The sequence below is a fragment of the Trichosurus vulpecula genome, chromosome 8 (genome assembly GCF_011100635.1).
Source record: "Trichosurus vulpecula isolate mTriVul1 chromosome 8, mTriVul1.pri, whole genome shotgun sequence".
NCBI lineage: Eukaryota > Metazoa > Chordata > Mammalia > Diprotodontia > Phalangeridae > Trichosurus > Trichosurus vulpecula.
The window spans coordinates 182,139,762-182,153,106 of record NC_050580.1 but is presented as its reverse complement, the minus strand read 5'-3'; the positions used below and the strand labels follow the sequence as shown (position 1 = coordinate 182,153,106).

Below are 13,345 nucleotides of genomic sequence, written 5' to 3'. Positions count from 1 at the left end.
CAGACATTACTGCATTTAAGCTTCATGGCAATTCTATGAGGTAGATACTAAGGCTATTATTGTCCCCATTTCACAGGTGAGGAAAGAGGCTTGGAGACCTTAAGTAACTCACGTATAGTCACAAAACTAACCAATAAGAATCAGAGAAGGGTCTTGACCCCAAGGCATTGGTCTCATAGCTCAAAGAAGAGAAAATATAGCACATTTTTATACAATTTTAGGTATACAAAATACAATATTGAAGGTATTTAATTTAAATCTAATAATACTTTGAGGTAAAGTCACCTCACAATCCCTTTTCAAAGATGAAAAAACCAAGGCAGAGAGCAATAAAGTGGCTTTCCTAGGGTCATTCAGCCCACAGGGGTCCCAGGGAGAATTAAAAACCTAGCTCTTCCTAATTACAAGAACTGCTCCATTGCTACTGGAGACACAATGGAGGATCCAAACCTAGAACTCTAGAGTACGGATAGAAAGATGACATAGAGAGAAAAGAAGGAAGAGATAGGGGCATCACGTCAGCTGACAAAGCCAAACCACCTATATATTCTAAGAGCAGGAAAATGCATTTTCAACCAAGTCTAAACATATTCTGCTCTGAGAATTGCAAGAAAGTCAGGGAATTTGGTTCCCCAAAATTAATCAGCTCCCAAGAGAAGGAAAAAAGTTTAATATAGTTAATACAGTGAAGCTTGTAAATTTTATGAGAGAATTTCAACCTTTCCCAGGGCATTTCAGCCCTTGCCCAACTTCCATAATAAGTCTTAGTCCTATGGCACACAATTCAATGACCCTTGAGACAATCACTGAATATCTTACAATTCTTCCCCCTAACTGCTGGTTGCCTAGGACATCATATGCTCTCAGTTCCTATCTACCTCTCAATGCACATCCCAGGACATCTACAGAGGTGCCTTTCCTACCTGGATCTGAGAAGGGAAAGACATAAAACATAGAAGAACTTAAATGGGATTCTAAGGTTTGTCTCTAGCCTCTACCTCTGTTTCTCCACTGTGTGGCTGTGAATAAATAATGAGAAGAAATGACCCAAACCTTGTGGAATCTAAAAAGGGTCATCTTTGCTATAGAGGCAAGAAAAAGGGAGGATAGGAATTAGAGAGGGAGAAATTAATAATATAGAATGCTTAGATTCAGTGGATCTTGCTTCACTAGACATCTTAAAGGCTCCCCCAAATAGGATGACTGATCGACCCTTTGTTGAAAATACAGATTTGGAAAGTACCTACAAGAAAAAGTAATAAGACCTGGACTTCTAAAGCAATGAAGCCCTATAACTTATTTGAATCAACCAATTCCATGGCAGAACAATCGGCAAACCACTCCATCAGAGGAAGCCATCCAGATCCTCAAAGACAACCTCTTGGTAAGTGACACTGCAAGCCATTTTATAAATTAGTCTCTGACAGGAACACGTTTCACTGGTATTTTTCCCAATACCTTTTATTTTCCCTTTCTGTCTTTTAGCTTTGTTATTCAACCTCATGGTTATTCTACCACTCTAGAGTCCTGGGCCCCATTTACTCACTCTTCTGCTTGAACAACTTTTACAACCTGCTTGTTCTACTTCTCTGGGACAACACTGCCCAGAGATTAAAATGAAAGCCTAGTCAGTGGTAATATTTAAGAATCCCTGAAAATCTCTCCTGACCAAAATTATCTGGATCCAGATACTGGGATCTGAAATTTCCTGTAGATCACTGGGTGTACTGGGATCACTCCTTAGAGGTGATAATTTGATGTAATCTGAGAGAATCATTGCACTGCCACATGGTGTAGAGAAAATAACACTGGACTTGGAGTCAGAAGATAGGAGCTGAAATTCCAAATATGATATTTGCTTAATTATATGACCTGGCCAAGTTACTTTACCTCTCTGAGCCTCAGTTACTCATCGGTAAAAAGGGTGAATAATGTCTGCCCAGACTCCCTTCTAGGGGACTTCTGAGGAAAATACATTATAAAAGTTAATACCCCATAGAAATGAGATATTTTTACACTCAACACTTTAACAGAGATTCTTGGCATCAACAGTTGAAATTCCAAGTACATTTCCTAATAAAGACATCAGCAATTAGCTGAAGTAGTGTCCTAAGTATCATGTTATGTGTCTTAAGAATAATTATGAGTAAAATAGGTTTTAATGGGCTCAGATGAGAGCAGGTTCACATCTCCAAAAATGTCTGTGGAAGTCGCAAGTTCAGTTCTGAACAATCATCGTCATCGTCATCATTGCATTGATGCAGTGCTTTATTTAAAGTTTGCAAAGTGATAACTTATCTAATCCCAATAGCAATTCTGTAAAGTAAGTGTTGTTATCGTATCCATTTAACCAATAAGGAAACTGAGGCTAAAAAAGATTAAGTGACAGGGTGACAAAGCTATTCAGTGCCTGAGTCAGGACTTGAGTTTTCCTGATTCCACACCCAGTGTTCTATGTACTCTGCCACATGGATGACTAAGAAAAAAGTGTGTCTTTTGGTTGTTGATAAGTTAAGAATCTTTGTACTACAGCTTTTGGTTATCTTTTTCAGGTGCTTATGTCATATCATATGCAATATTGTGAGCCCCAAGGCTGTGGGTGGGGATGATGTCTCAGACTGTCTTGTGTCCCCTTTCAAAGCATCAAGCATTGCACATAGTACATCTTCAATAATTACATTTTTAACACTATTATCATTAAGAATAAAGTTATAAAGTTAACATTCATATAGAATATTAAGGTTTGCTGAAGTGAATATTTCATCATTTGAGTCACTCAGGAGTTGTATGAAACACATTGAATGGATGAATGACGCATTTATTAAATGATTGCTATAAACAAAACACTGTGCTGAGTGCAGGGCACACAAATAGAAAAGTAAATTTTTGCACTTGAGGAGCTCACATTCTGATGAGAAGCCAAACCATGGTGAATTATCTGATTTAACAGAGGAGAGAAGGAAAGTTGAGAGACTGAATTATTTCTTCTTTCCTATCTGACTAAAAATAAAATCATTTTTAAAGTACTTAAATGTTTACAAAATCACAAATACATTTTTGCAATATTACACCTACATACCATCTAATTTGGTCTTCATAGCAGACTGGTGAGTATGAAACAACAGGCATCTTATCCCTATTTTACAAGGAAGGTTTAGAAAAGTTGAATGACTAAATTATGGTGTGACAGAAGGAAGACTTCAGGGAAAGAATGGGATGTGAACTGGGTATGGAAACAAGAGGTACAGATTATTATTATTTATATTATATAGAGAATTCTGTGAGCAAAATCACAGAAATGGGACAACACAGTAATTATCTAACAATAATGAGTGGTTTACTTTGAGTGGAGTATCTTCCTTAACAGAATGTGAGATACTTGCTGTAAGAAGCTTTTTTCTTTTCTTTGTATACCAGTTGCTCAGCACAGTGTTTGACACATAAAAAGCACCTAATAAATGATTGTTGTTGATTATTATTAAAAGTCTGGGCTCTAGAGCCAGATTGCAAAACTGTGTATTCCATTCAGAGGTAATTAAAAATTTAGACGTTCTATGGCCAACAGCTCTAAATTGTTGTACATGAAACCACAGAATCGGAGAATTTTAGAATAGGGAGTATCATTAGAGATGCCTTAAATTGGGGGAAAATGAGAAATAGAAAATAAGGCAGCCTGTCATGGTTACTTCCGTCCTCTCCACAGGTCTAGTAGTCTTGAACATATCAGGAGGAAATGGAGTGACTGAGTTCATCCTCCTAAGCTTCCCCTGCCCCAGAGAGATGCAGATCCTCCTCTTTGCAGTCTTCTCTCTGACCTATGTGCTGACCCTGATGGGGAATGGGTCAATCATCTGGGCAGTAAGGTTGGATCACCAGCTCCACTCCCCTATGTACATCCTGCTTGCCAACTTCTCCTTCTTAGAAATCTGCTACATTAATACCACAGTTCCTAACATGTTGGCCAATTTCCTCTCTGAGACTAAAACCATCTCCTTCACTGCCTGCTTCCTCCAGTTCTATTTTTTCTTTTCCACAGGTGCCACTGAGTCATTCTTCCTTTCTCTCATGGCTTTTGATAGGTACCTGGCCATTTGTCAACCTTTGCACTACCCCACAATCATGACTGGGCATTTCTGTATCAAGCTAGTGCTCTCCTGCTGGGTGACAGGCTTTCTCTGCTTTCCCATCCCTATCTATTTTATGTCTCAATTGCCCTTCTGTGGCCCAAATGTCATTGATCACTTTCTCTGTGATCCAGGCCCCCTGTTAGCTTTGACATGCATCCATGCCCCAGGAATTGAACTTTCTTTTTCTATTATACCCTCTCTTGCCATCTTCCTCACTTTCCCTTTCATCCTCATATCCTATACCCTGGTGTTCAGAGCTGTATTGCGAGTCCCTTCATCAGCTGGCAGGAAGAAGGCTTTCTCTACTTGTGGATCCCATCTGACTGTGGTCTCTCTGTTCTTTGGAACTGTCTTGTTCATGTATATGACCCAAACATCAGGACATATAACCACAATACAAAAGATTATCACCTTGTTTTATTCAGTGTTTACCCCACTTGTGAATCCCTTAATCTACAGCCTTAGGAACAAAGAGATGAAGACTGCCCTAAGAAAAGTACAGATGAGCATAAAAATTCTTCAAAATAAATGAGATATTTAGAATCTTAAACTGTCTTCTCCTCTTGCCCCTAATTACTCCCTAATTAGATGCAGCCACTTCCCTACATCTTAACTCATACCCCTAGGGGATCATCCATTTCCTGAATTTATTCTCTGCCTCACCAGGGAAAAGTTAAATCAGACTTTTGCTCGCAATCAGGTTCACATACTTGTACTTGGACTGCTGGCCCCTTGGGTTGACATACATGCTTGAGATGAAGAAAACCAGATAAATAGAAGCTAAATGACCTTCCCATGGTGGTTGGGTGGGAAGAATGCTGGATGAGAACACAAAAGACCTGAGTTTGTATCCTGATTCTAATATGTACTATGCAACTTTAGGCAATTCACAGCTTCTTTAACTCTTGGTTTCCTTATCTGTAAATTGAAGGAATTGGGGAAAAAATCATGTGGTCAGAGATTTAGATGGAAAAAAGACTTCAGAGGTCATGTCTAAAAACCTCATTTTATAGATAATGAAACTGAGACCCACAGAGAATGATTTGCCCAAGGTGGCACAGGTAGTAAGTACATGGCACAGACAAGGTTTGAATTGAGGCCATGTGACTCCAACACCAGAGTTTATTCCACACACCATGCTGCCTCTAAATTAGCTTCCAAATCTAAATTTATCACCCTTTGACCTTAAGACTTTACTTACTCTAGTGCAGCTAAGTGGCACAGTGGAGAGAGCACTGGTCCTGGAGTCAGGAGGGCCTGAGCTCAAATAAGGCCAGTTACTAGGTATGTGACCCTGGGCAAGCCACTTAACCCCAATTGCCTCCAAAAAAAGGCTTTTGCTACTTTGACTTTTGAAACATACCTGTGCCTTAGATTGGGATTTGCCTTCCTGAATTCTTGACTGTGTACCTCTTCAGATTATCTGGTAAACTCATCCTCTTTGACACTAGTCTCAAGGACATGGATTCCTTTCCTCCTAATAAATACATGCCGCACTGACCATGATAAACTCCTTCATTCTATGACAATTTAACATAATGTGAACTTATGTTAAAGAAAGCTGTTAATTCCATGGAACAATTTTAATGTCAACGCAATACAGTAATGGTCTACAGACCAAAGGAAGTGATTCCTCACTAGGACTCAAAGGCAAATTCAGATTATTGTCAACCACCCCATTTTAATTTCTGATGATTGGTAACTCTGGGGTTTTATTGGACTACAGGATAAAAAGAGGTAAGAGTGTAATAAGAGAGCCCAATAATCTGTTGCCATCTTAATCTACATTACAAAGACATCCGGTGTCCAGGACTATGAAAGTCTTAATCCCAATATGTTCTACACTGGTCACAGGCCATCTGGAGCATGAAGCTCAGATCTCAGTTCCACACTTTAGAAATAACACCAGTAATATAGAGACCAACCCCAGAATGGGAGGAGGCTTTGTAAGAATAAATTGAAAGACTGGAGATATTACTATGGGGATCAAGGGCAGGGGAGAGAGTGGGAGGGGTGATGCCTGAGAAAACATAAGGGGAAATCCTAACTTTCTTTGAGTTCTTGAAGAACCATAATGTAATAAGGAAGGATTAGACTTGTTCAGTATGGTTCCAGAGGGCAGAACTTGGAGCCATAAAGTAAACAGTGCAAAAAGTCAATTTAGACTTAGTATTAGGAAAAATTTTCCTAGCAATTCAAATTTCCCAAATTAGAATAGGCTACCTAAGGAAATAGAGGGTTCAACCTCAGTAGGAATCTTCAATAGTTAAATAAGCTCTTGTCAGGGCTGGGTCACCAAAGACCTTCTTCCAATTCAAAGAGCAATTTATTTCATTTACTTACTTCATTTGGGTCTGACTGTTCAAACAGTTTTAAATTCACCTAATTATGCAAACATCAAAACAAATTTTCCATCCAACCAAAGATAGCATAACAATTTGCCAAATGTTTTCATATAAGCACCAATCCTCTAAGGTACCAATTCAATAACTCATTCATAAAGAAAAGTGATTTAGTCTAAACTTATCTGTCCTTTTTATAAGAAAGAGTTGACATTATTTTGTTATTAAGCATTGCATTTGTTTTAATTAATATTTTAATAATTTAATTAATGTTATATCATTAATATAATTGTAAAGAATAAATATTGTTTTATTAAATAATAGTACCTCACAGAGGTTCTGTAATTTGACTGAGATCACATAGCAAGTTATATGCTCTTTGGTGTCAGAGCTAAAAATGTTAATAAGGCATATAAGATTTGTGTGTAATTTTGATTTTTAAAACTTATCTGGAGGTCTCATTACAGATACTTTTTCAAATGATACATGAAAGACGTGTGTGTCTGTGTGTTTGTGTGTGTGTGTGTGTGTGATTGACTATCTCATAATCTACTGTTCCATTTCTCTATTTTTCCCTTAAATCAGAAAGGTTTGAGGATAACCAGTGTGCAATGTTTTAAACTACTGGAAAGCAAGATCATCCTTACATGCCTTCTTATATTTTTGCCTGTTTGTTTCTCTTCTATAGAGATTTCATTATAATTTTAGCCAGTTTTTTTCATCTATTTTTACCCTGGTAACTTTCATATTCATCCCTTCCTCTTCATTCACAGCCACTAGTCTCATTAACTTTTTCAAGTCAAGTCAATAAATATTTATCAATCCTCTTCCATGTGCCAAGCGCTTTGCTGACCATGTCCAGAGAGAGAGAGAGAGGTAATAGAATCAAAATGCAAAATGAAGCACATTTCTTTTCTTCCTTTCTTTTACTTTTTTCCTTATCTTTTTGTTTTGGACTTGTTCTGGCAGGTACACTTCCAAAGTATTTTATATTGTCTTATGTTTGTTTAAATAGAGTTTTTCTTTTTTTTTCTTGTCCTGCTAGACTTTGTTGGTAATATATAGAAATGCTGATAATTTATGTGGGTTTATTACATATCCTGTGACTTTGCAAAAGTTGTTAATTATTTTAACTGGTTTTTTACTTGACTCTCTGGGATACTCCAAGTACACCATTATGTTATCCGCAAAGAGTGATAGTTTTATGTTCTTGTTGCCTGTTCTAATCCTTTTGATTTCTTTTTCTTCTCTTATTGCTATAGATAGAATTTCTAGTACAGTATCAGATAAGAGTGGTGATAATGAGCATCCTTGCTTCACCCCTTATCGTATTGGGAAGGCTTACCTTGTTACAGATAATACTTGCTCTTAGTTTTAGATAAATACAACTTATTATTTTAAGGAAAGTCCATTTATTCTTATGCCTTCTAGAATTTTTTTCTTAGGAATACATGTTGTACTTTCTCAAAAACCTTTTTCTCAAAAACATCTATTGAGATGAGTATATGATTTTTGTTGTTACTGATATGATCAATTACGCTGATAATTTTTCTAATAATAAATAAACACTACTCATTGTGTCTTTGTTGTTCTTCATCTTTCATTCTCAAAAAGGACCAAGACTCTCATGAGGGTAACATCTTGATTTGCACATGAATAGGATTTAAGTGAGGCAGAGTTTTGCAAAGTCATCAGCATCACTGTCTCCTCCAGAATTATCAGAATCCAATGGCAAGATAACAGTCCAAAAAACTGACAATGGCTCAGGATGCAGTGGGTGACCTTAGCCTTTCTAAATTAAGGGCTTTCCCCTATCTCAGTTTGTCTGAGGCAACATCAAGACAATAACTGAGTTAGGCAACAATTGAGACAAAAGATGGCCTAATTTGCCACCACAAAATATCAGTCTCAGAGTAGAAGAAGCTCAGAGTTTCTGGCCAGAACAGAAATCAATTGCTATTTAACTGGACCTGGAATGAGGATGACCTTCACCTCCTCAAGAAAGGTGAAGGTAGTAGCATGAGTATGAGTTCCTCACCAGTAGCTCCTTACACCAAAGAAATCATAGGTACAAAAACAATAAATAAAGTTAACAGCCAACATAATGCTTTAAGAAGAACTGTTTTCTGAGGCTGTTTGTTACAAGCTCCGTATTAAAATCTGTTTGTTTGTAAACTTACCAACAAACTTGTCAGCCACTCACATAGCAGGCAAGCCTACCTAGCTGAAGTTGTGGGGCACCCTGAAGGAATAAAAGGTATTTTAAAATTGGCTTCCTTCCACGGAGTTCACAAGTGTTACACACACACACACACACACTTCCAAAAGTTTTCTTGCAGTTTCGAGCTATCAATGCTTAAAACTGCACAAAAACTTTTGGGGAACCCTTTAACTCACCCTATTCCTAAGAAGCAAGAATGTTTAAAAAAAGTATGCCCAACTTTCTCAATTAGAAAAACCATAAGAGGGAAATTCAGTGACTCAACCACAGTAATATAATAAGTTATTACACACTAAATTCAAAAACTTTCAAAGCATAAGAAGAAGAAACAAGGTCTGAAAGGTGTGTTTTTCAATTGAATAAAACACATCATCTTCAGTATCTTTGATGAGGGAAAATTGGGCTGTTGTCCTTTGGCCATATCCATAACTTTTTTCAACACAAAATTAATCATATCTGAATTTGTTCTACCAATGACTTCTAGCTAAAAAGGGGTATTAGCCCATTAATTGCCAATATCAGTCTTAACGTTTAAAAAGTATAACAACCATTTCCGGACCACTGTTCCAGAGCCAGGCTGCTATATTTTCTCAACAGAGTTCTAAGGGTACCCTTCAGTGTTTGGGGTATCTTCTCTAAACATCATCAGCTTGAGCCCTACTACTTGTGTTCCCTTCACTTCCTACTATTAGGTGCCAGTGACTATTACATCAGTTCCATTTAACCACTTAAAAATCACTTAGCTTTTTGAAAGGGAGTATTGACTTCAAAGATACAGGAAAAAAAAATATACATTTTATCCCAACACCTGAGGGACACACATTACCCCCATTCCAACTTGATCTTAAGGGAGAGTAGGTTCAGACTTAGTTCAGCTTCTAAATAGCATTTGTCTCACCAAGTTCACATCCAAATCCAACATCCCTGCCAGATGAGTCCTTGTCTCAGCCACTGGTGGGATAGACCCCAAATGTGGTCCTCAAAGGCCACTTGTTGCTCCTCATGGCGTTGATGATGGACTGGCTGCAAAGTCCAGTATGATTTGCTGCTTCCATACTCTAGGAGACTTACTTGCCTGACTTTTCAAAAGTCACAAGGTTAAAGCATCTAGATTAGCCTCCTTCATGAAAGAAAGACCCAATGGCAAGGCTAAGGACCCATTTTCTTTCGGCTACCAGTCAGCCTCAGAAGGAGAGAGGATCCAAGGCCTCTCCCTTTATAGCACAGTCCCTCACCAGATACCTTCAAGTGAAGGAGTCAAATCAAGAGAGAGCACCAGAAAAAGGAATCAATATCCTGAGGCAGACTAAGAAGCCTTCCAAAGGCACCTTAATTTGGCAATTATTTCTGCTACTACAGCCAATCAAAAACTCTACCATTCACTAAGAGGTTAGCAGAATGGAACTAGTTACAATGTTTATGCCTACTCCATAGTTTCTCCAAAGCACTTAAATTACTCTACTGAAAGGAAGCTCATTAGCCTCTGCCACATGGGAAAACACCATCACAAAGCATGTACCAATCCCTGTTACAAAAATAAAGAAATTCCATTACATTTTTACTAAACAAGTGTTAAACCAAAAGGAGAAAAAAAAGGATATCAAAAAATTACAATGACAAATAACATCTAACTGCTCAGATAACTGCTACATAGACAGAGAAGACAACTCAACAAAACAATCACAAACTCTTGTACATAGCAGTTATATAGGGCTATACAGTATTTGTCTTGGTAAGCTCATTGGCTCCCAAGTGTTCAATACTCACCACTTTACACATCTAAATATCTACCTCTAACAGTTCTCCTGCATCTCCAATCTCCTATTAGATGGTTCTCCATGGATTTCCTCTAAGCATAACAAACTCAGCATGTCTCAAAAGGAACTAATTAACTTTCCACCACCAACCTTCCCTCTCCTCCAAACTTCTCTATTTCTGTTAAGTACAGCACCAACCCTCTAACTGATCCAGGTACAAAACATTAGCTTAATCCTTAACTCTTCCTTCTTATTTCTTAACTTTCTTAACTCTTCTTTCTTCCTTGCCCAAACGCAATCAACTGGCAAGTGTCATGGATTCTACCTCTATATCTATCCATCTACATATTTCCACTCATAGAACCATTGCCCTGGTTCATCATCATGTGATGCTACCTCTTCAATGCTACTCATCTAAATCTCCCCATTACCAGTGTCCCCCTTTTCTAAGTAATGTTCCACAAAGCTGGAAAACAAGCCTCCTATAGGAAAAATCTGACCATAGAGTCCCCCCAATTAAAAACTCTTCCATGACTCCTTCTTGCTGGCACAATAAAATGCAAATTCCCCAACTGAGCACTGAAAACCTTTTATGAAATGACTACATTTCCAGACATTTCATATAACTTTTTGGGTAAGCCATTTGACTTCTCTGATCTTTAATTTCTTCTTGTGTAAAATGAGAAGACTTTACTCGAAAGCACATAAAGTATCTTCCTACTCTACGTCAATGGTCCTATGTTCCCTTCCTGCATTCTATGTTCCAGTTAACTGGACTACTTGATGCTGCTTAATATCATCATTCTTTCTGCAGCCTCACTACCTTCTAAAAAGGTATTCCCTACACCTGAAATGCATTACCTTCTCCACTCTGCATCTGGAAATCTTTAGCTTGCTTCAAGGCTCATTTCAAAAGGTTTCCTACTTTCTTATTACCTACCTTTCCTAAAACCTTCAACCTATGTTTCTCTCCTCCACCCCCAGTCCCAGCCCTGCCTCAGACTGTCATCTGTTTTAATGTTTTATCTCCACCTTTAAACTACTCCAACATCAGGGACTATATTTAAATCCTGCATATAGTAGATATTTAATTCTTTGTTGAATTGAATTAATAATGAATTGTTGAAATAATTTATTTGGTGCCACTCAAGAATATGCCTAATATCCCTTAGTTCTTATCCAGTGGTTTATATCTAACTTAAGTTCTAAAAGGCAAAGGTGAAACATGGAGTTCTTACACCATCTGCTCCGAATTCCTGGCCCACCAAGCACAGCCAGGATTATAGATTTAGAGCTGGAAAAGATCTGAGATGTTCTGGTCCAGTGGTGCCAATTTTGTCCTCTGGTTCTGGAATATCAGGGAAATTTTCTTTAATAATTTCTTGAAATATGATTTCGAACCTTTTTTTGTCATGGCTCTCAGGAAGTCCAATAATTACTAAATTATCTATTTTCCAGATCAGTTTTTTTCCAATAAGTTATTTAACATTTTCTTCTGATTTCTTTTTCATTCTTTTGATTTAGTTTTATTATTTCTTGATGTCTCCTGGAGTCATTGCTTCCACTTGACCAAATTTAATTTTTAAGGAGATTTTTTTCTCCATTAAGCTTTTGTACCTCCTTTTCCATTTGACCATCTCTACTTTTTAAATTCTTCACTAGAATTTTGGAATTGCTGGCTATCTTTTCTCCATTTGGCTACCTCGTATTTTTAAAGATTTCTTTAGTGGATTTCTGTGTCTCCTTTACCATTTAGCCTATTCTGTTTTTGAAGGTGTTATCTGCTTCAGTATTTTCTGTGCTTCCTTTACCAAACTATTGACTCTTTTTCCTTGTTTTTTATCATCACTCTCATTTCTTTTCCCAATTTTTCCTCTACCACTTTATTTGATTTTTTAAATCTTTTTTGAACTCTTTCATGAGTTCTTTAGGGGCCTGAGACCAATTTACATTTGCTTTGATGCTTTGTATGTAGCTGTTTTGAAAAGGATGTCCTCTTGGAGTTTGTTTCGATCTTCCCTGTCACCATGGTAACTTTCTATAGTCAATTTCCTTTTTTGTTGTTTTTTTGATCAATTTCCCTCTCTATTTCTTGACTTTTGACTTTATATTCAAGTTAACCCCTGCTCCTCGGGTGAATAAGGCACTATACAAAGCTTCAGCATTCTTGTTTTTTTTTTTCTTTTCAGAGCTATTTCTGGGGGTCTGTAAGTTTTTGACACTTCAGAGGTGGTAGAATCTAAGAAGTATAGTCACTGTTCTCCTGGCCAGTACTTTGGCCTGTGAACAACCACAAGGACTGTTTCCTGCCTTGGAACTGTGACCAGCATCACTGCTCCCCCTGAAACCAGGACTTCTAGTGTACTAGTGCTCTTCCTTACCCTATAATTGCAAGCCAGATCCCCACATGACCAATGCAACAGTTTCCTACACGCAGTGCCAATGAAGAGTCCCCTATAATTTCCTTCTGATGAGTTGTCTGATCCCCTTGCCATCTGTGGACTCCAGAAGAATCTACCACATATTAAGTTGCCACCCAAGTCCTTGGCTGACTCGAACACTAGAGCCTAGCTGCTGGCTTGTGCCAGAGCTCAGAGCTTCATTGCTGTATTTGATGGGCCAGACATGTGGTGGACTGCACTCCCCTCTTACTTGAATGAGATATACCTTTCCTGACAACCTAAGTAGGCTTGGGTTAAGACATTGTTTCACCTCATCCTTTTGGTGACTTTGCCACTCCATAATTCATTTTGGGGTGTTATTTAAAGTTATTTGGAAGGGCATTTGAGAGAGATCAGTTGAATCGCTGTCTTTGTTCCACCATAATGGCTCTATGATCTTGTTTTCAAAACCAAAAAGTATGCATGAGGAGAGGAATTTTTTTTTAGCTCAGTGCAA

At 37.8% G+C, this 13,345-nt stretch overlaps 1 protein-coding gene across 1 annotated transcript; it reads left to right on the top strand.

Moving 5' to 3' along the window:
- Positions 1–3,678: 3,678 nt before the first annotated feature.
- LOC118829182 (olfactory receptor 11G2-like) lies at positions 3,679–4,659 on the top strand. The gene has a single exon (XM_036736150.1). The coding sequence runs from the start codon at positions 3,679–3,681 to the stop codon at positions 4,657–4,659; it is 981 nt and encodes a 326-aa protein (XP_036592045.1).
- Positions 4,660–13,345: the final 8,686 nt, after the last annotated feature.